This window comes from Coturnix japonica, chromosome Z, assembly GCF_001577835.2.
Source record: "Coturnix japonica isolate 7356 chromosome Z, Coturnix japonica 2.1, whole genome shotgun sequence".
NCBI classification, from domain to species: Eukaryota; Metazoa; Chordata; class Aves; order Galliformes; family Phasianidae; genus Coturnix; species Coturnix japonica.
The window spans coordinates 40,819,486-40,843,158 of record NC_029547.1 but is presented as its reverse complement, the minus strand read 5'-3'; the positions used below and the strand labels follow the sequence as shown (position 1 = coordinate 40,843,158).

The 23,673-nt window shown below is 41.4% G+C and overlaps 1 protein-coding gene and 1 long non-coding RNA gene across 6 annotated transcripts in view; one reads left to right on the top strand and one right to left on the bottom strand.

The window, feature by feature from the left end:
• Positions 1–23,673, bottom strand: part of MCC (MCC regulator of WNT signaling pathway) — a 172,168-nt gene that overhangs the window by 4,424 nt on the left and 144,071 nt on the right. For all 5 annotated transcript variants that reach the window (XM_032441471.1, XM_032441472.1, XM_032441473.1 and 2 more), the window contains 5 exons: positions 22,428–22,611; positions 16,354–16,588; positions 10,742–10,948; positions 10,148–10,245; positions 703–825 (listed from right to left, as the gene is read on the bottom strand). In XM_032441471.1, the coding sequence (XP_032297362.1) occupies positions 703–825; positions 10,148–10,245; positions 10,742–10,948; positions 16,354–16,588; positions 22,428–22,611 (847 nt within the window). The remainder of the gene's footprint in view (positions 1–702; positions 826–10,147; positions 10,246–10,741; positions 10,949–16,353; positions 16,589–22,427; positions 22,612–23,673) is intronic.
• LOC107306347 lies at positions 832–9,440 on the top strand. Its single transcript, XR_001552084.1, has 2 exons — positions 832–2,109; positions 8,776–9,440. It is a non-coding gene; the product is annotated as an uncharacterized LOC107306347 (long non-coding RNA).

Sequence of the window (23,673 nt, the reverse complement as noted above, 5' to 3'; positions counted from 1 at the left end):
CTACAACACGTGATGCTTTATGATTCTCTGGTGGCCAGAGTCTGATTACAAAAGTCCAGCACTGAGACTGAGACAAACAGCTGCATTTGAAAGTTAGCATGAGAGTATGACACCCCATGCTTATTTGTCAGCTGCTAAGTATCTCATATATAAATATCTTTTACACATCCACCTGGTTCAGCAGGAGAGCCTGAGGCGGGTGCTGTTCCTCACCACAAGGGCTTTCTCTCCTTAGCGTAATGTATTAATGAAAATTACACTGTGAAAGAAAGGCAGATAAAACCCATATTCTCAGTACACCCACAAGCACTGACTGAGCAATGCATTTAAAGTGTGACTACTGAAGCTGGTTTGTTAAAGAGGCTGGAGCCACAGAAAAAGGAGAAATTTAAACAAAATAACAGATCTGGAAGTCTGATCAAATGAAAGAATCAGGCTTTTGTTTGTTTTAAATAATACTGTACTTCCTAGTAACCCAGTTATGATCAACCTGTTTCCTCCACTCTGTTTTTAGCTATGTAGTTTTCAGCATCCCTCCTCCACATCTAACCTTCAGGATTCAACCTGTTGGAACCTGCAAGGATCCAGAAATGGTCATGACAACATGGTGAGGCTTACAGTGCATTACTAGAACAAAGCAAAAATGAATAAACAAATAAATAAAGAACCAGCGATGCATCCATCTGCTGGGAGATCCTTTACCTGTTTGCCCTTTTCAGGTCATTAACAAATTCTGCAGACTGTTGATGTCTGATTTCACTGCTTTTTGTGAGCCTCTCCAAAGCACCCACCAGCTCCTGCACTCTACCTTTCAGTTTCTTCTCTCTGTATTAGGAGAAAAGGAAGGAGAAAACTGTTTTCAAAGCAGAAATAACACTTGAGCTTGCAAAAGCACGAATGGTCATCAAGTTTCTTCCTCAGTCGTGTTTACAGATAAAAATATGTAATATAACTTAACATGGACAGTGAAGGAAGTCATTCTTATGTTAAGCTTTTCCAAAAGCTAACTGTATAAAATCCACTGTTTTAGAACACAGGCTCAGAGGCACAGCAAGCAGAAAGGAGAAGAAGCCTTTGGTGTGTCACTGCCTTCTATGTACCAAAAACCAAGTAGTCACAATGTATTTATTTAAGGGTACCTGGAACATGTCAACTTGTGTGTCTTGACTTAGGTAACAAAATAAACTATAAAGAGAAATCAAGCATCACGATGATCACAACATCAGAATTTTGATTAACAGCAACATACCAGATTTGCCCTTAAGCTTGATTCTAAGTACAGATACAAATCTGTACTTAGAAATGCCTACAGATGGAGAGCAATGTCACTTGATTTCAGTTACGGTCTCCAGTTTACCCAAGTGATCTAAACTACACTGTGAATTTCAGTAGATCCGTGGTTTCTGTAGGAGCCAACAAGTCCAGTTCATACTGCAGGGAGAAGAAAGAGGTAAGAACAAGAGAGGAGAGAACAGATGGAAAAGGTGAAGCAAAAGAAATCAAAACCAAAATCAAACACACAAAACTACCCCCACAGTGCTCACAGGCAGCTGCCCAGCTGCAGCTGGGATGTAGTGTGCCTGCATTGCATCCAGGGCAGAATGTGAAGCCTGACAGCCAGGTGAAACACCATCCTAAATGGAAACAAACACTCCCTTGTACTGAGGAATACAATAACTTCTTCACACTGAAGTTACCCTATCAGAACACCAAGAGATTTTCTCTTGGAGAGCTGTTTATGACCCGACATGTTGCGAAGGCCTGCAGGCCCAACAGAAGCTGTCTGCCCGCTCGCTGCCTGCAGTGCTTGTGCTGGCCCGGCTGCGGCAGCATCCTACAACCAGACACAGGCAGACACGACAGCACGTGGCACACTGCGCCGTGCCCGTCTGCCTCAGCAACAGAACAGCTCTGAAATATTCCAGCACTCTGCAGATGCTGACATACCAGCCAGGTTAACAGGTTAAGGAGAGGCCCCGTGATGAGGAACTGTCCGTATTCCTTAGAGATCTCTTCAATGAAGTACTGCACTCTGTTTCCAAAGAAAACAGGAGTAAACCAGTTTTTTACATGCAGATGAAGACAAGTGAGAAGCCCATCATGAGTCAGGTATGTCAACCAGTGTGTGTGAGCTGCTGTAAGAACCGTGTGGGTCTGCAGGTGGGGTCTGTCAGCTCCAAGGGACTCAGACAGGGGCTGTGGGAAACGCTCAGTAGCACAGAGCTAGGCATGGAAAAACATCTGCAGTGTTTGGGGAGAGAAAAGCTAAAACTCCTACCTATCTGGTCAGTGCTATATCAGGTGGGAGAAAAAGAACAGCTGTGAAAACACAGTGTACAGTCCCAAGGGAAGGGATCCTGCAGAGCCACAACACACAGCAGCCAAGATACCCTGATAAACCTGGGGTAACAAGAGCCACGTGGAAAAAAAATAAAGCAGTGGGGAAGGTTTGGAGGAACTTTTTGCACACAATGAAGTTTGGCTGTTAAGGTGACTGTTACCTGCTAAAACCACTGCCAGCTTTTATCAGCTTCTGCACACAAGCCGTCCAACCAGTCACACTGTCTGACCTCAGCCAAAGCAGCAGCAGATTTTGTTTTAAATCTGTCCTGCAACACCTTTGCCTACTGCTTGCCAAAGACACAGGGAGCAGAGTGCCAACACCCTGCGCCTCTGTGAGCTGCTTACACAACTCCCAGATGCCAGCTCTGAGCACCCAACATACACAGTTAACAGAGGGCAATGCTACAAATACGGGTGCACCAAAGGTGGATTTATACCACTAAGACACATGCATTCTCTGGTGTGCAGTGACGAGATCCAGACAGATTTGTTGTCTTTTCCTGAGGCTGAGGTCAGTGGAAGAGTACTTGCCAGTGCCTGCTCTCCTATGCTCAATAATGCTTCTTCTTCTCATTTCTAACACTTATTAGCCCTACCAGACAGAGAACTATCCTCATTTGTGTCTTTCCAGAACTTATTCTTTAGTCTGGCAGCAAAAACAGGAGATAGTGGATTCTGAGATGTTCTCTGCATTCCTTTGAAGCATTACACAAATAGATGTCTTCATCATTTCCATAGACACTTAACTTCCCTGAATGCTACTGCAAACCATCATGATCACAGAATGTTAGAACTGTTCACCTAATCCAATTCGTCTGGAACAAACATCCATACCTTGACTTGGGCTCTCAGAGCCCCATCCAGCCTGACTTTGAATGTCACCAGGGATGGAGCATCTACCACTACTCTGGGCAACCTGTTCCATTGCTTCACCACCACTACTGTGGAAAACTTCTTCCTTATATCCCGTAGAAATCTCTTCTTTTTAAGACTGAAACCATTTTCCTATGTCAGAACAGCCTGTCCACTTCTTTCTTACAGCTCCCCTTCAGATACTGAAACATTGCTCTCAGGTCCCCCTGGAGCCTTCTCTCCTCCAGGCTGAACAGCCCCAGCCCTCTCAGCCCATCCTTGTAGGAGTGATGTTCCATCCCCTGGGTCATTTCTGTGGCCCTCCTCTGGACAGACTCCGACAGGTCCAACAGTTCCCTCCTGTACTGAAGAGCTCAGATCTGGATGCAGTACCCCAGGTGAGATCCCATCAGTGCACAGCAGAGGGGTAGGATCACCTCCCCTGCCCTGCTGGGTGTGCTTCTTTTGCTGTGGCCCAGGATAAAGTTGCCATTCTGAGCAGTGAGGGTATCTTACTGGCTTATGTCCAGTTTGCTATCCATCAGTTCCCCCAGGTATTTATTTGGAAGGGCTGTGCTCTGTGATCTTAAGAATCAGTCACTACAGGCTTAATAAAACAGGATGTTTCAGAACAATAGTCCTAGTCATATGCAGCATCTTTTCCGGGATGAGAAAGTGTCAGAACTGTGAGCTGGGGTGGAGATGCCTTTCATGCCACCACATGAACATCCTGTCAGGGGCTGTCTCACAGTTGTGGCATGGCCTGCTGTCAGTGCCTATAGAAGAACCTAGTAGAGAAGCCTGCATGCCCAGCACAGACTGCTGCCCTACCCCTGGGCTGTGCTACAGGAAAGAATGAAGCCTGAGAAAGCAACTGTGTGTTTGCTGATGGAAAAGGGAGCAGGGGCAAACATTTGTAGGTGAACACCACTGTTACGATCCTCCAACTCACAACTCAGGTGGACTGCAGATGTCAGCGCAGCTTTTCTCTCACCAGTTCCTCTTCCAATTAGCTATTGCAGCTAGAATGGCAGAAAGCACATCCAAAGAACCTCAAGGGCACAAAGAAAATGAATGTGTGTTCCCAGAAAAGGGAACAAGCTCATGATCTGAGAGCATGGCTCACTTCCAGCACAGGGACTCTATGCTGCAGGGCAATTAGGAAATCAGAGGGGGAATCCCTTGACTACAGTTTCCAAGAAAAAGTTCAGAATAGTGTGTTTGGAGGCCTAGAGCCTATTCTGACATCCACTAAAACTGTACACCCAATAGAATGCAGAGTATGGTGGTAACAAGGACTTCTTTACTTTCACAATCCAAACATTCAGTGGGAAGTTGCTAAGCAGTTTTCAAGGGCTTTTTGTTTCACACTTACTGGATGGTTTTAATAGAAAAGCAAACTGACAGGGCTGAGCATTTTATCTAGCTTCAAGGCTACCACTGCACAGAAGGTGGAATCCTGCCAGAGCCATACAGGAAATTATATAACATAGGGTACATGTCTGAAGATTCTGTCAATTTGGCCCCCATACAACAACACCATGTTTGGCCCAGAATAATGTAAGCGAGGTCTTCAGCACCTTCTATTTTCTCTCCTGTCTGGGATTTTCGAGGCATATTCAGATTCATATGCCAGCAATCTTCCTAGGCAGACTTTTCTGCCCTTACTCATCTCATGCAGAATTCCCATATGTTGCAAACAGAAAGCTGCTCCTCTCTGGCATTTGGAGAACTGATCCTTCTGCTCATGGCTTGGAGTGTCCCCAACTAACTCCTGTCTGATGAAAGCATGAGCTATAGCTCCTTTGCCCTGGGGTCAAGAGCACCTTCAGCGATTGCCAAATCTGGGCTGAGAGAGGAACAATAAGCTCTCTCCAGATCCGGAGGAAAAAACAGGGCTGAGGAGCTGGAAGCCTCTGGGAACTTTTTATCCAACATCTCACCATCCAAAGCAGTATCTTTTTCCCCACCAGGAAGCACTTGTGCTACAAAGCAGAGCCCTTCAAACTCCTGGGCCCCAGTCAGTGGGGCACCCTGAGTTCCAGTACAGCCTCTGCCCTGTACTCACACAGCTGGGCAGGGGGATCTGGGGAAGAAAGGCCTCAGGGCTCCTGTGCACGGGTGCCTGCACTGGCTGGCCAGGCACTGGGGCTTGCTGGAGCAATGGGAAACCCCGCAGAACCGAAGACCCATGCCTCCTACTTCCCATGAGCAGCTCCTAGCCCCCTTCTCCACATCCTGCCATTTCCTTCTGCCACTTCCAGGTCCAACTGAGCAAGGGTGACAAGCAATTATTTTTTTCTAGACATTCAGCTCCCCTTTCCCCAGGAGGTCACGGATGGACATTCAAAAGGAATGCAGACAAGCTCTTCTTTCATCAGCAGTTTAAACTAACATCTTATGTCAGTCTTGCATGCAGAATCCCCAGGCAAATTCCCAAGCACGCCAGTCTCACTGGCTTGAGCTAATACATAACAGATTTCACATATTTTTTTTTAAGAAGCACCAAACAGCACTACTCAAATGCACTCTAATGCACTGTTAAAATAGCCCTCCTAGAATGCTGCATCTTTCTAGTTCACCTCCTTGGGCACTGGTAGATATGAGAATACCAGCAGTGACTGCTACCTACACAGAAGTATCCTTTTCTGACCACAAAGATGCTGAATGCTTTAAAACAGCACTGCATTTTTGATGTATTTTTGTCAAGCACCTTGAGTAGGGTCTCAAAATTATCCTGGAAATAGACCAGCAAGCTGGACAAGAGAGAAGGCCACAGGGAAGTTGTGACAAGTGTGATAGCCTACCTGGTGGTAAGCAGTTCCTCATGAACAAATTGCACAAATTCTAGTTATCTGTTATGCATGTAGCAAAACTAGCTGCCTAAGGCGCTTCTGAGGAGCCTGAGCCTTATATCACTGTGAGTCACTTTCTCACAAGAACCCTCTCAGCTGGACACTCTGGGGAAATTTCCACAGGGACAACATGCCTTCCAAACCCTTCAGGCAGCCAAGGGAAACCACAATGTAACATTGCTGTCACAAAACAGACAGAGATCCCTGAAATTTGCAATGACTGCAATCCACGTCTTTTATGGACGAGACAAGAAGAGATAAGGAATAAGTAAATATAAAATACCTGGCACTCTCTGAGCTGGGAACAGGGCACAAAGAGGGCAGCAGTGCAGTGCCAGCTCAAGTTATGGCAAATAAGGTTATACATTTTGATTCGATGACTAAACACAGTCCTGTGAGAAGCAAAAACTACGCGGCTCCTATTTCTGTTTAGATAAAGGTATTTATCTAGACAATTCCTATTCACTCAGTGCAGACCTGGCAAGCTGAAAGGTTGGACACTCATGACCTAGAGTTTTTAATTCCAGACAGGCAGTATGATAGCTCTGTGCAATGCATCTGTTAAGACAAAAATAGTTTTTGACAGTCCTTCTGATTACCACCCTTTTTGCCTCTGTGTGGGGACTTCCCAATAAGTAGCATCACTTAGCAGCTTCTCCAGGTTCAGAAGTCATCAAGAGGCAGAAATCAAATCACTTCTTTGTTGTACTGACAAATGCTAAGTCATCCTTTGTTTGGTAGATACTGAATGAAACATGTCTAGACTGACACAATTCATGTGACTCTGCACAGCACTTAGACATCTGTTGTTTTCTGCCAACCCATTATCCAGGCAAGGTCTCAAAAGTCAGTCTAGGTACAGCATGCTTTGTCCACCATGACTGTTATCATCCTTCCTGCCCCAAATACCCTCGTAATCCTTATAAAGGACCCTCTAAATACACACACAAAATACAGAAAGCTCAGGAAAGGAAAAAAAAAAAAAGAAAGAGACAGTGCAACATTGAGGCTGTACACCTCAACAGTCAGAGCCCTTCTACCATGTGGAGAGGAAGATTTTTCAGTCTTGCCAACTTGGCCATTTTTCATAGAATGAACAAACTCAGTTGATAAATAAATAATAAACAAGTCCATTACATCAACCTTGTTATCACCCTGCTATAATGATACAACTGGCCTCTGGCAAATACTTAAGTGTCAGTGCCAGGCCATTGGGCTGCTGGGAATACATTTTGCTGTCTCAAGAATAAAGTATCTCCCACCAGCAAGTTTGTTTATGGATATGTCAAACTCAAGAGAGTGGTACTAATCCATCATTCCATTAGCAAAGGAAAAAAACAAAATTGCTAAAGTTCGGTACAAAATATTTATGCTTGCCCACACAGGAACATGTCTCTAAACCAGCCATCCGAGTCTGTAACACCACTAACTTGTTAACCTAGATTTATCTTCACAACATGGAATTTGCAGGTAACTTTCATGTTTGCAGACTAAGAACACCCAAATGCCCCTTAACTACCCCAAAATCAAAAGGATGCCTGCATCCTGCTGTTTTATTTGGGTTTCGCTCTACTTCCATTGTATCAGAAGAACCTGACAGTTCTGCAGCAACAAAGAATGGGAAAGCAGCAGTTGTGGGGAGGGGGACACGCTGCCAATGCTTTTATCTCTGTGAAGACAGGGTGGGAAGAAGGGTAGCAAGCAGGGCTGCTGATTGTCATCATATTCCCTCTCAGACAGAAAGCACCAAAAGCAATCACATCTAATTTGAGTCTCCTACTCTTGCAGCTGCTGTCTGTCCCATTCTGTGTTGTAGCAGCACTTGTGTAGAGGAGAATACACTTCAATTACTTTTAAAGCTCTTTTGTGGATCCACGATAGTATGTTTTCCATTGTTGTAGCTGAAGCTCCATCTACCCAAGTACCCCAGCTAAGAACCACTGGTATTTTTTTATCACTGCTGTTGCTAAGCAAGTTCCAGTATGCTTTCTCCACATGCTAGACAGGCTTTCTACTAACTTTCAGACAGAAGACTTCAGCATAAGAAGACAAAGAGCTCAGGCAGACCGAACCAGCTCACTGCTTTGGGAAAAATACATGCTGTCCACACAGTCCATGGTAACCACGCTTGAGCCCCACTGGCACTAGCAATCACATTTAGTACAGCCATATTTCCATTACACAGAGAGCCTTCACTCCAAAATTTATGTACAGTTTAATCGGATTATTTTTCTTCCCCATTTCTGCCTGACAAACTGTACTTGCTGGGCTCCTGCCTAGAAATCCATGCTAATCAACTTAAAGCATAGTAGATGAAGCAATTCTTTTTACTCTGTGTTGTCAGCAAACCACATGTCATGACTTTACTCAAGTCTCCACTAACTCAGGTCACTGGTATCTTCTCAAAATCCAAGAAATAACAGGAACAGGAAAAAGTTACAGTCTGAATGAAGGCAGAAGATGCCAGCGGAGCTGCTTGCTGGACTAGTATGGAGTGTGACTGACATGGGGAGGGCAGGCCAAGCAGTGATTATGCAGATGGATTTGCTGATGGGTTTTGTCTGCCTACCTGCAAGTGATGGTTTCCATTATTTTAATCGCAGAACGTTGTTCCTGGCATCAAACTAACTAAACATTTAGCTACTGCCAGATTATTAAGTCAATGGTAGGAGTTTTATTGATTTTACAGAGTAATGATCTTACATTTTTACCTAATGTCTTTCAGGTGTAACTGTCCCCAAGGCACACTGCAAGCAATGGGAAAAGCACTCCAGGACTGAAACACCAGAGCTGCCAGAGAGGACATTCCACCATTTAGGGGGTGTAAACATCAGAAAAGCAAAATACACGTTCCAGTGTGAATTGCCAGTAACATTCTGCACAGGTTCGAAATACAACCACCTGGTTAGATACCGTATACCTCTGTCTTACAAAAAGCAGAACTCAAACAACCACTTAAGCAGTGAATGTACTTATCATGGAGTTACCACACAGCTGGTGCAATGGAAATAGCTGCACAAACATGCACCTAGTTAATGTGTAACTGCAAACTCTGGATAAGACCTGGCTGGTCACAAAAGCAGCTTGTTGAGACATCAGTTTTCTCTTTCTCTGGAAAGCGGATGTTTCACACAACAATGTTCTTCACAATCAAATTGTAGCTCCGCTTACATACTCAGGAGGCAAACGCAGCATCTCAGTAATGAAAATCACTACAATTTCCACTGCTGTAACTCATACCCAAGTTCTAACCTGCAAACACCCAACTCAACCAAAGATCAGAATTAAAATCCTACCATTATTACAGGTTTTCTGCATACCCTCAAGCAAACAATGTTGCCACTTTGTGTCTCATGCTCTTCCTTGAATACAGAACAAAATTCCTGACAATTCAAGCATTCAGTGTGTATATGACAGTGTGTATGTGACATCCCATGAAGGGACATTAGTGGTTCTATTAAATTAAATAAATTAAATAAATTAAGTTTGGGAGACAAAGACACATGGCCAACCTCTTTTCAGTGGTCTGTGGGGACAGGACAAGGGGAAACAGCCATAAACTTGAGCACAGGAAGTTCTGCACCAATATGTGAAAGACCTTCTTCACAGTGAGGCTGATGGAGCACTGGAACAGACTGCGCAGAGATGTTGTAGAGTCTCCTCTAGAGATATTGAAGACCTGTCTGGACACCTACTGGTGCAGCCTGATGTAGGGAGACTACTTTGGCAGGAGGTGGCACACAATGACCTCTAGAGGTTCATTCCAACCCCTACAATACAGTGATTCTGTGAATGGAGCTGAGAACCATGGACTTCTATCACAGATTCACAGAACAGCCTGGGTTGAAAAGAACAACAATGATCATTTAGTTTCAACCCCTCAGACATGTGCAGGGTCTCAAACCACTAGACCAAGCTGCCCAGAGCCACATCCAGCCTGGCTCTGAATGCCTCCACAAATGGGCAACCTGCTGCAGTGTGTCATCACCCTCTCAGTGAAAAACTTCCTCTGAATAACTAACATAAACGGGCTTGGAATGAAATGTTTCCTTAGACCTACAAAACAAGTCACATTTCTTGTGAAAGAAACCACTTACCGCCTGAGCGCATTTGTAAGTTCAGCTGTCAGTTCACTTTCATTGTATGGTCTCAGCTCTGCCAGTGTTAACGGTGTTGCAGTGCCATCGCTGCATTCCTGAGAAACAAGTCAAGACTATATTTGAAGTTACTGTCTTAATGGGGGAACTCTGAAAAATCTCAAATCATTATGGACTGATCTGCAAAAGGAGGCAGTTGTTACAATGCTCTAATTGCTTCACAGGAATAGTATCCAATTTTTTTTTTTGTTAGGTTTGAGGGGACACAGTGTCTCGCTCTCTCTTCCACTATAGGTTTCTGGTAACTGGCAACAACCAAGACATAACACAATCAACCAAAATAGCCTGTGAAGAATGGCTTTGTTGTAATACTCCTTAAAAAAACAGTTATTTTTTTTCAGGCTTAACAGTAATTCTGCAAAGTGTTCAGGAGTAACAGCATGTACAGAACCACCTAACAGTCAGAGAATAGAGAAAGGACATGAACACAGTGACAAAAGCAGAATGATCAACAAGCTAAAGATTACTGTAGAGAAGTGGAATATACAACAAATAATGTCTGTGCTAACACTGGAACTTATGTTGACTCCTGACCTTTCCCACTTTATCTTTGCTTCCACTGCTGGTTGAGCTGAGAGATCTCATTCTTTGCTCTTTTTGCTCTTCCACTTCGGACTTCAAGTGCTCAATGTGGACAAGGTAAGCCTGTTCCTGGGCCTCTCGAGTGCTCAGCTTCAATTCCAATGCTTTCTTCTCTTTTTCCAGTAGGTAGAGTTGTGCCTTGAGCTCTGCCATCTCCTCCTGTTGAAGAAACATTATCTGAATGATATTCCATGGGACAAATATCAAAAAGAAGATTAAACCAAACAAAGCAACATTCCTATTACTTTAGTGCTCTTTTAATGAAGAACACTATCAGCATCCAGAAGGCTCTTTAAGACAGCACACTCTCTTTGTCAGGAAGGACAGTATGTGCTACAGGTGAGCATCACATGCTGCACTGTCCTCTCTCAGACATAGCTAAGAGGCAACATTCAGATATCAAGCTGCCTGGAGTACTGGCTATCTGAAAAGGGTGCCAGGTGCTGAAATTTCTTCAGTTCTACTTTGCCCTTCGTGTCTCTTCATGTCATCCTTCCTAAATGCAGGAGTGTCTGAGATCCCCATCAAACAACTTCCAACTTTTTCTTATCGATACGAACAAATTAGAGTTGGTTCATCTCATTGCAATGGAATACACTTAAAGGACTTGGACAACAAACAGAAATAATTAATTCCTGCCTTACACCCAGCCTCTGCAGTACAACAAGTAGTCAGCAACGGCAACGAAGTACGGCATCACCAGATATCTATTTTTAATTTCTTCCCCTCTAAATGGCCAGAATCCTAACTACTCACAACTGGAATGTCACAAGGCTGCAGTTTTAAAAGTTCTTCTATAAATATGACTTACAGAAGGTAGATAATGGTACCTCATAGAACAAAGTCCAATTCTGAAAGCTAGTTCACATACAAATGATCAACCATTCTGACAGGTCTGTCAATCATAGTAACACAACAACTGCAATGTGGGGATAGCCTCTGTACTCTAACATCTTCTCAGTGGCAGCGGCTGGGCAGAAGCATATGAGCACAGCATCAGTGAGCCAGGTTGAATGAAGTTCCAGCACTCACTCATAAAACCCCACAACTTGCAATTGATGGGTTGCCTTGAACTAGAAGTCCCTTTGTGTTTAATGACAATTTGGAAAAGTTCATTCCATGGAATGTCTGGTCATTTTGAACTTATGAAAATCCAGTATCCACAAAATACTTATAATCATAAAATATACACACAAAATCACACCATCTGATTCACAAAAACCTCCAAAACAAGAACGAGAAAGCTGGAACCACATTCTCATTATTACAACATGGCAAGCTCTAGTTGTTCTGACATTTATTTACAAGCTGAGTTAATGCACCAATTTATTTACTAATGTTCTGAACAAATTTGCTAACTTTGCAAACATTTCAGAAAGAAAGACAATTGTTGGACAACTTTTGGATATCCAGCTAAAAACAAATCACTACTTGTTTTTTATACCAAAAACCATATTCTAGTCACAAGAATATCTGAGATGCCTTGTCTTACTCTTCAAAAATATTTCTCGGTATGACATTTGTTATTAGCAAAGAATTATGTAAACAATGCTGGAACATATTCAGACTAATTGTCTCTGAATAAGAGAATTTACGCTCCTAACAGAAATTCACTGTCTGGATTAAGTGTAGGCAGTGCATACAGGTACAGTACAGTAACACAGAACATACTGCAACCAAAGTAATCTTTGACTTCCTTAGAAATATAAAACATGCAAAAAATAAAATGGGCATCCTAAAACTCCTCAGGCTTGGGAAAGTTTGTATGAGCTTTAAAATCATCCATTTTTTTTCATTTACTTGTTTGTGGATTGAAATTTAGAAGCACAATCAGTTTCGTTCAATGTGATTTGCAGAAATTTAGCTGTTAGGCAAACAATGTTAATTTCCCTGTCAGTGGCAAAAAATGTAAATAAATGATAAACAATGATGAGGCAAGTTAGTTACAGGAACTAAAATTGATTGTCTAATTGTATGTGCTTAGCTTCTTAATCCTCTGTTTCTAAAGCCATTAATCTACTTAGCCTGGTTAGTGAAGGGTGAGAAGTAATTTACGCAGAGTATTCTGACACTTATGTGAATATAAGATACTTCTGACAGAGGATTATAGCCTACCTTCATGGAAAGGGAATGGCAAAATATTCCAAAGCTGGAAGCTGAAGCTAAGCAAATTCAGCCTAGAATTCAGACATTTACGTTCTAAAAGAAAAATGAGAATTTAACCTCTGGAATAATGGATCTATGGAACTTACTTTATTCATCACTTTAAAGTTTCTATTTAAAGATGAGTTGTTTGTTTACACTGTCTACTAGCTCAGAATAAACATGAGGGCCAGTGGTGAGTTACCTACTCTGTTTATGAAGACAGTTAATTTAGATCGTTATGTAGTCTAACATCATGAATACCCAAATTACCCTCCACACAAGAAGAGATGTGAAGATAAAACAGTGGTAAAGTGGAAGAACTGTCACCTTTTCCCTTAGAGAGGCCCTCGGGAAAGGAAAAACATGGATGAGTGGGAAGACTGAGGCTAAAGGCTAAAATAATGGCTGAGAATGCTGTTTTAGATATAGCCTGTGAGGCAGGGTGGCAACGAGTAATATTTAACATGAAAAGAATTTAAGTAGATCAAGTTTATTTATGGAGTCAATTAGTCTTTACATATGTATTAGTTTTGTTGTTGTTTTTTTTTTTTTTTCAATGAAAATATGTTTTCCAAGATGGCATCCAAAATTAATTTCAATGACAATTTCACCTCAGCTTATCTACTACTGCTGGGTAATTTGTTTGTTTGCTTGTTTTGTTTTTGTTTAAATTACAGAATTCTAGTGAATGGTGTAGCTTAATAGAGCAGCCTCCTCAGAGCATGGAACTGAAGAACAAGTGGCATGTAAACAATGAAACAACAAAGGATGAGATGGACAGCAGTGATTCTTTCAGTTGACTGCAAGAAGACTTCTGTAAGCCATGTAACCTCATAAGCTTAAAGTACCAAATCTACTGGTCATTTCAGGATTGATTTCATCAGATACCGAGTACTTAAAGTTATATTCCAATTCTGAATTTGGTGAAAACTAGAATGAAAATGAAGGACCCTTCATTTAACAAAATCAGAACCGCCACAACTTTCTCATAATTAAAATTTGTGCTGAATGTGGTCATATCAGAAGAATAAAATAGCAAGGAAGATCCACGAGTCACGAAAAGGACTCCAAGAGGATCACTGTACACAAGGTTCAATCTTTCATAAGCAAAACAAGTATCACTGTTGATAAAAGCAGTATTCTGGTTTAAGCGTATCTTACTATAGAGTGTAACAGAGCACTAGATGCTTAATAAAGATGAATGAAAGGATTTTTAACATTCTCAGTAAAGGGAAGATTGTAGTAGTTTCATCAACACCTGTACACACGAGAGGAAAAGTGATCAGTGCAGGAAGTTTAGACTTCTTATTGAGGTTCCATGTCCTCTGGAATGCAGAAGGACAGCAAAACAAGAATTATTTACACCCATCAGAAGTAATCTCCTTGCTAACTGGGGCATAACAACTGACCTCAAAGCGAGACCCAATGAATGATGACAAACCGCAGACAAGAATGTATTTGGAAACACGGTTAATTACTGCTTGAAGCAAAGATCTGGATTTTACAGAAGCCCTGGTGGACCAATAGGTCTTATATTCTGGTTGAGTGAAAAATAAAACAAGGCAACAGAAGAACAGAATAAAATGTGAGGCTTTTTAACACCACCTCAAGCTTATCTTTTAATGGATCAGCTTCATCAGTAATAAAGGGGAAAAGACAGTATAAAGGCATCTTCAGAGCTCCATTAGCATAATACATAGATGTAAGAAACAATGCAACTGGTGATCATTTTTTTCTTGGAGTCATATATGAGAAGTGTCAACAAACACAGGATAAATGCTAACAAACACAAGTTTCAAGAACAAGGCAGCAGGTCCTAAGACCCAACTGTAGGAAACACCTGAGTAGCTCAATCAAGCTGTACTTAGCCTTTCTGCGAATGCTGAAGGGAAGGAATTTACTAAGAGAAGCTACATAAAGAAGTTATCTGCATCCTGAGTCCATCTGCTTCAAGTTAAAGAAGAAAACAAATGCATATACTGTTCTGATTAAGCTTCATATTTCAAATACATACAAATAATATACTCTGAAAGCTGAGAAATGCATAGGCTTAGCAATGATATAGTTTGCTAAACAAATGAGAAAGGTGTAATGCAACAGCCAGGAATGCTTGTAAGGTAGTACTTTCCCCTGGGACCAAAGCATGCACAGTACAGCTCTGCCTTTGGGCCTTTTGTAATGCCCAATAGAAGAAATAGAAGTGTTTTCAATTTCTGTGATATGAGAAGCCATCTACCATCAAATCCTTTCCAAGTTTTGACAACCTTCAGTTTTTTCACCACTTCATTTTCAGGAAATTAAAGAAATTTTCTGCAATTGTGAATTCCAGCAAATGATAATCAGTGAGCACTACTGTAATGTGCTCTCTGTCAGAAAGGACAGAATATTATTCCAGCTATGTAAGTGAAGTGTGTGCTTGCTCCAGTACAAACTGCACAGGAACCAAGCAAGAAGAAAGGTGACTTCTGGGGACATTTCCTGCATTGAAAACCCAACATACTATGTGCAGCACCAAGTTATGGGTGGACATGGTATGTGAAAAGCACAGAGAGGAGATTCAGTTTAGATGTAGAGGGTAGTGGGTAGTCCCATCCGTGAAATTACTCAATCCTGACAATGGCATGGGGTTGACTGGATGGGCTTTAAGGTCCCTTCCAACCCAAGCCAGACTGTGACTCTATAATTACTTTTTAGTTCACCTCTCTAAATTTTCGAAGTCAATACGGAAACCAGGTTTAAAATTACATAAGCTTCATACCTGGTGAATAAAGGCTAGTTTGTCTAGATCCCATCTTTAGAACTGGACACATAAACCAGGCCTGAAATATGAGTTCTCCTAAAATCTCTGCTCCTGTTTGTCACTACAACACCCACTCTTTGCTCAAACTCAAATCACAAATTCCAGCACACTGTCTAGAACAGCTCTGGAATTGTGACTGCTTGACACCACTATGGATGACAAGTTTTTTACAGACCATTCTTCCTCCCACAGAGGTACTAAAAGGAGGTGTATTTGTTTTGCTCGAGTTCACAAACATTCAAGATGCGCATCTGCATGCTTTTAAGTAGCAAACAGTCTCTTGGGAAATGCTGTATCATGCTTTTTGGTCACCCTCAAGCAACTCAGCTGCTGTATCTCTTAGAAAAAGCATCTGGTTTGTCAAGGAGATCATTTTAAGAATAGAGCCACGGATGAAGTTTTTGCCTAATTCAAAACACACATAGCTCGTCATTCCTAATGCAATGCCTTCTGTCCCTGTTTTACTACTGGATTTTTGGCTTTGATTATTCACTTCAACTAAGTAACCCTTTATTACCCAGCAATCACTATCAATGCCTTCCATATGGATGACATTCTTAGCATTCTTAGCACAAGGGCTTTGTCAGCACTGTTAGTCTGTTGCATGTAATTAAATTACCTTCATTGCCATAAGTTCCTGCATCAAGACTGCATTTTCTAGGTCTAACCTCTGGCTGTCTCCACGAGGTTTAACATCATAACTAAGGGGATCAATGTGAATACTCTCCAGCTCCAGCATTGTTAGTTTCACCGCTGCTCTGTCATTTTTCAACTGCTGGATGTAATCCTTCAGCCGCTGCTCATCCTCCTTTGTAAACTCCGTATCACAGCTGCTTGCAGTTGAGCTTGTAGTACTGAAAATAGAAATAATAGTATTAAAAAATAAGCAAAAACTGGAACTCATTTTGTATTTTTCTATCAAACTCTCCTTAAATACTTCATTAACACAGCTGAGTCTTATAAGTTCACAGAAAGGACATCCATGCAGTGGGTGTTGCAATATTCAGAAGATGCAGAGGGGTGTGATAAATTCAGTGAAAAAATTATTTCTCTAGGCTGTACGAAAGAATCAGTTTCACTGCAAAGCCAGATCTTTAGTGATGTGCATTACTTTTTTATGGAGTTTTGTCTTCTGAAGCAAGTCTTTTTTAGAACTAAAAAAAAAAACAAAACAAAGCTACTTAAGATTTCTTAGCAATACATGGGCAGGTCACGTTTTCCTCTGCTGCTCCACCACTAATTCTTCATCTTCTTTGTGAAAAAGCATCAGCTAGTAAGAATGTATCAGCCTGCTCCTCATTTTTATCTGCTGATGGCAATACCAGTTACTATCTCATATTTCTTAATGGACAGTTATAGGAATCAATCCAAGGAAAAAAACCACTGGCAGCTATCAGATGGTAGCATCTTTCAATTTATGTTAAGATAGATTGACTACACTGTACACAGACATTCCTCCAGGTCCAGGGGGGTCTAAAACAAACCCACAGTTTAGGTGGATTTTAAATAAAAAGACATCTTCAGCCTTGCCAGAACCATTTTTTTATATGGGCATGGTTTTAAACAAATGACTGCCCATTAGTCTGCCCCACAAATGTTTACAAAGAGAACACAGAGAAGGAAAACTAATGTCTTGTTAAGGATAAGGGTGGCTTAGTGCTGCCTCCTCACCCACATGCGTGCCAGTGCTGTAGGGGGCTGAGTCTGATACAGCTTTAGAATTTCCAGGACTGAATATAGTTGCAATAACACTTAAAGGAAAATAAAATGCTGTGCTGTTTCTATAACCTCACTCAAAGCTGCCTGCTGTCTCCTGAGGTCCTGTAATTATCGGTTGGCTGAAGGATAAGTCATCCATTAACTGTGCTTGTCTGGAATGCTAGATGATCTCAGTTATCAGCAGGGGAATAAATCACTTTCTATATCAAATTGCATTGCTGTTCAACATTTCTGTAGGAGGAAAAAAAGCCCCACCCGCCACATGCTGTGAGAGTCAGGATGATGTCCTACCATGTATTATGCATGTGAAAAACGGGAATCCTATCAAGACAGGCTTGGTTTTTCTCTCTTCTTTCAGTTTTACTTAAAATAAATCTGCACTGATTATTAAGTGCCTCCAATAACTCCCAATTTTTCCACACAGTCCAAGCACGACCTTGGAGGAGATACAGAGTTGGCAGATCTACAAAGATTTCTCAAAACCTTCCCCCCTCACAAAATATTGCATTATATTTCTTCTCCACAGTTCTCTATCTACTACCCATTATACCTTCCTTTTCTTACAAGTGCCATATTTTCCATGGTACTAGTAGACTGGTATTTTCTCTTGTTGTCACCCATTTCCATCCTCAGTAAAGCACAAAACACCCAGCACTAGTACTGAACAGAAACTTTCAGGTTTAAATAAATTTCCACTTGCTCTTTTTTAGAGAATCTCAACTCGTAAGTCTCAACTTACTGAACCTATTGGCACCCCTCTGAAGTAGGTACTGATGTAAAAATCATGGAGGTAGGTAACACGAGAAATATTTAATTCTACACTGAAGCCATGCTGCAAGTTTCCCCAGCATCCAAAGACAGCAATTACACAGTTTTCCTGAATTAAATGTGAAACAGCTGTTAGCAAAGAAAGGACAGCTTTCAAAGTCCACCCAGGGCTCAAACCTTGGGACCCAAATTGCTCATCTTAGTTTTCACGTTCCAAGAGGAGAAAATCTATCTCTCCTTCTGGGAATGAAAAACAAGCAAAAATGCTGATAAGTCTATTGTTACATTGTGTTGAAACTCAAACTCAGTAGATATTCAGATTTTGGCCCTTAAAGATCTACGGCTATGCAAGTCCATCCAAGCTAGGGAAGGCAGTCTGGGTCGCTGCCAGTGATACTTAGGCTGCTTTTACTTCAGTCCTGGCTGCCTGCCTGCCTGCAGCTGAGCTGGCTCCTCTGAGCAGTGTCTTTTTTTTTTTTTTTTAAATAAATAAGATGGGGGGGGGAATTTCAATGGGGACACTGTCTCAGCCAGCAGAAGAAGGGACAAGAAAGAACCTTCCCTCTCTGCCAGCATTCAGCAACCAGCCCCCACCCAGAAATGGGCAACAGAATGGACAGCATGAAGGAAGAGTGCAAAGCCCACAGTGAACAGCTGTGAAATCAGGACAGTGTGATGAGCCACTGCAGTACCACCACAGTGCTTGTGAACTCCCACAGCACAGCTTTGCCAGAGTCAAAGCCCTACCCTAAATCTTTTCACAGCCATAATGACAGTCCATTGGTGCTGTTTAAGCTGGTAGGCACACGATCCTGAATTTCAGACACTGTTCTCCTTTTTAATGGGAACAGGGAAAAAAGAAATCAGACTGACAGAATGCAGGCTGGTATGGTACGATGTGCAGTTTTATTTGCCTGTGCATATGTTTGTTCATGAGCATGTGTGTGAATCAAAGGCTGTATCTGGATATAAATGAGTCTTCCAACAGTGTCACAGAGTAACCTCTGTGTACTGCAGAATTTTGTCAATAAAAGCTTGTATAACATTCAGTTAATCTATTAAAAGTCAAATCAATACAAGGCTGACAGAACAAAAAGAACAGAGTCAGTACTGAACCACTGCGCTTTAAATAATGCATTCGACAGGCACAAACTACATGTGAGCCAACAGTCTTCTACGCAAATCCTGTGACTTGAGGTCTGAAACAGCACAATGCTGAAAGACAGTAACTTCAAGAGAAACTGAAAAACAGCCTAACCAGCCAAAATACAAACAACGTGTTTGGCTAAATTCGGAACCTTTGGTAAAACCACCCTCACTCCTGAGACTACTTCAGACTAGCAATGAGGTATAAGATACCTGTTAGAATATTTCTAGGTAACTTATTCCTGCACTTCAGCCAAGATAATCCCGTATGTCAGTTTCTAATCTGAAACCCCACAGGATTCGGATGAGTGATACAGTCCTGCATTTGGCTATACCCAGGTATTCTGGATATACACTACATAAGAGTGACAAGAATTCCCTTTGCATACAAGAGAGAGAATCTTCCCCGTCATTAATCTAGATATAAGGTTGGGGTTACAGACATATTAGGAAATTAAGACCCTCCATTTTAGTTTACTATTACAATTGCTGCTCACTCCTTCTGTTTCATTTGTTTTCCAAGCTGCAGTCAAACCTCAGTGATATTGTACGTTCCACAGTTTGGTTCTGTCCATTAAAGCAATTATGATTTCAAACTACACCACAGACTACTTCTGTTTCCAAAAACTGACAACGTTGCCACACTGCTGCTAGTCAAATAAACTGAGATGCTTGCTGTTATTTTTGTTCATTTCACCAGTACCAACCCCTGCAATAACATTTCATTTCAGCTGTTCCCTTTTGCAATCATTAACCACTTGTCACCATTGGCTCCCCTACCATTTTCTCTTGGTAATGTGTTCAGTGATTTGGCATTCAGAATCACATCTAAAATGCCAAACTGAAGATGGGTCAACACTTTTACAAGTCCCTATTCCATAAGATTTCAAAGAACGTGGAGAATTCTTCATTTGTCACAACCCTCAGTGAAAGAGGGCTTCCATGACTTTACTCCCTCTACTCTATTGGTTACAAAGAGAAAAGGCAGCAGGACACATTCACAACTAAAAGCCTGCAGCACTGTAATAGTTACAGCAAAAGAACTGTCCTGCAGATTCAGAGTGCATTTGAACTACTTTATGTAAAAATGTTTTCACTTGACTGCAGTGGTTCCTAAATGTCAATTCACAGAGACCTCAGTAATGACATGGACACGTCCTACACCGATTTTATAGATTGACAAGCTCTTTAAGGCGAATAAAAATATTAAGCAGGCAAGAACAGATAGAAATCCAGAATCTGCATTCCTGTCTTTGACTGGATTACTATTGCAATGGAAAAAGAAAGGAAACGTGAAACACCAACTCTGAAGAATCTGAGACAGCTGGAGGTCTGTTGCAATGGGATGTAAATCTACAACAGAGACCCAAGAGACAAGAGGACACATATGAATGGATTAAGAAGGTTGCAACATAGGCATGGTAACACCAAAAAACATGCACAGGGTCCTGGAAAGAGGAAAAAAAGAGATCCAGAATGACAGGAACAGGAGAGTTAAAATCTTCAATTTTTAAATCTGATGTAAGTATAGAAAAAGTGTGTGCCTTCTGAAATAGCACACAACTTCCACCTATGCGTTGCCACAGAAGTGTCTGTAAACTAAAGAGTGATTCTTTTTTGAGACAGGGTCCACGGGAGGGAAAAATCTCAAAACACCTCTATCTTGCACCATCTAAACCCAACAGAAGGAAATAAGATTTCAATTTCATGTAGGAGCTAGGGTTTCAGAGATGCTTTCACTGGTATGTGTGTTTAGACAAGAAAAATTACACTGGAAGCACTGGGAGATGGGAGGGGCAAAAATATGCAAGTTGTGATCAGATCAGTGTTTCCATATTAACTTCCCCCTTCGATTCTGGAAACTATAAACTGTTAAAAAAGCCCAGCCTCTTCCCAAAGTTGGTCAATACTTTTGGTGTCATGAGCGATCAATGTGTTCCTAGCACACACTGTCACATTTATTTCTGAAAATAAGGCTTTCTTGGATTGATAGAGCATCATAAAACTTTTCCAAGTAACATGCTTCCCTCTTATTTGGGCCTCATTCCCTCAGGTTACCTTCGTGCTGACTTTTTAGCTCTTTCGTGGTAGTCAGATGGCAGGAAATAAGATCCTCTAGAAAAGGCACTGACAAGAAGAGAAAATGATATAGTACTAAAATAAACTTCTAAAAGTGTCAAAAAACCGACAGCACTTGAATGAAGAATTGGCTCAAAAAATGATTTAAAATATAATTTTAGAGTGAATCTGAGAAACCAAAATAACTTATAAAGAAGAACATTTGTCTATATTTATTCAGAATGTTTGCCAAATTTGTATCCACAAATGTGCACACAATCACTGCACAGAGTACAGCTACACTGCAGGCAGGCAACAACTCAAAATGAAGCTGTTAGCAGATGTATTTGAGCTGGAACATTGATGCAGTAATAGCTCATTTAATTTTCATGGTTTCTTAGATCTTCAGAAAGCCTGAATCATCCTGCTTTTTTCTGGAAGAACTTACTGTCACTTATGATGTTCATTTGCAGTTTGACATGCAGTGGAACAGCATGGGAAGGAGGAATCTCAAGTAGGTCAGAAGGAAATGAGAAGACACAGAAAATGTTTCAGGATGAAGTGGCTGGAATTGCAACATTCAGGAAACAGCTCCTGAACATTCCAGAACTTCAATGGAAGAGTAATTCTGATCTTTACACCCCTACATGTGCGTGCTGTCTGCATACAATGCAAACAAACAGGAATTACATGATCCAAATTCGAATAAAGCTATAAGAAAGTTAATGAGGTAAAATACACGTAATGTTTTTTGCCCTTTCTGAGGAATATCTAAGTTCCAAATCAACCACTCACAACAAGTTTATACTAAGCAAACCATCTTAGCTGTAGATGTTTGAAGTCTAAAGGCAATCAGACCACTGGTCAAGTCATGGTGACTTGAAAAGCAAAGAACTCAGCAGATTGATGTGCGGAAGGTAGTTGGATAAAAACAATAAAAAATAAAGTTTGTTCTGAGATCACTTTCTTGGGGAGAAGGAAAGCAGATGAGCTGTGAGTTACCTTGTGTGGCTGTTGGATGAGAGGCTTTCCCAGGGCTGCACACTACAGCCCGTGACTGCGTAGGCTACTCCGCAGCTCCCATCCAGTTTCATCAGCAAGGCTTTTGCTGCATTCTCAGCCGTCTTCCTGCAGTCGTGAGCTCTCTTAAGCATCTGGGTGATGTTTTCGTCACCTGTCTGGTCACCTAGTTTTAAACAAACAATCTGTTTCAGAGGCTTGAGTGAGAAGCATCATAAAAATTACAGCAATAGAGTTGCTTTGATGCATCCTCAGTGTACCTACAAGACAGTGATAATAAATTATCAATCTGTAATGTGAAAGCAGCTTCACTTCTGTGTGAGCATCAGTTGTAACAGGGCTTCTGGCCTGACTCCATCTTCACCCCAGCCACAAACACCAAGTCCTAAGTAGAGTCTTACCTTACCTAGCTCAGAAGTTTGCAAGGGCATGCACTGCAGATCAGGATCACATTAAGAATCATTCTATGACTCTATGAAGATGATCAAGCTAGTAACACAACGGCAAAGCACCAAGCTAAATTACAACTCCCATTCCAAACAGCCCAATTATGTGTCCATCAGGCACAGTTATTTTCAGTGCCTTTTCTCACAAGCACCTTAATGTCAAGCCTAATTGGGTCAGCCAGACCATGCTCTTACAGGTTCCCTTTCCACCTGGGATGATTGCTTTATTTTCTACAAGCAGCCTTTCAGAGTACAAAGCCACACATACTAAGCAAAGAGAAAATGTTATTGCTATTTATTAATTTGCTGTAATTTCTTGTGACTATGCAGCTGTTAAACCATCACACTTCAGCAGAGCCAGGACAGAAATCACAGCAGACAACACTCAAGTCAGAAAGGTAGGACAACCTCATGGCTACTCTGAAATTCTGACCATTGCTATATGCCCATACTTACATACAATGCAAACACACTATGACTATCAAAAAACAACAGCTTGCTCTATCTCTGACTTTTACCTCATCCTTATTTGAGTCAAATAATCATACTTGCTAAGCAAAATGCATGCAGTAGAGGTAACTTCAATGCAGAAGAATGGGATTGTGAATGTTCTGCTAAGAGCAGCTGGATACATAAACCAAACACAACCTCCTCCAAAACTGTGTTAGGTAGCAATCACTATAACTAAGAGTGGTAGGCAAACACATATGTAAAAACTAAGAAACGTTCTGTTTCATAGAATGCATATAAGATGATGCTCTACTCAACCCTAAAATATTTAT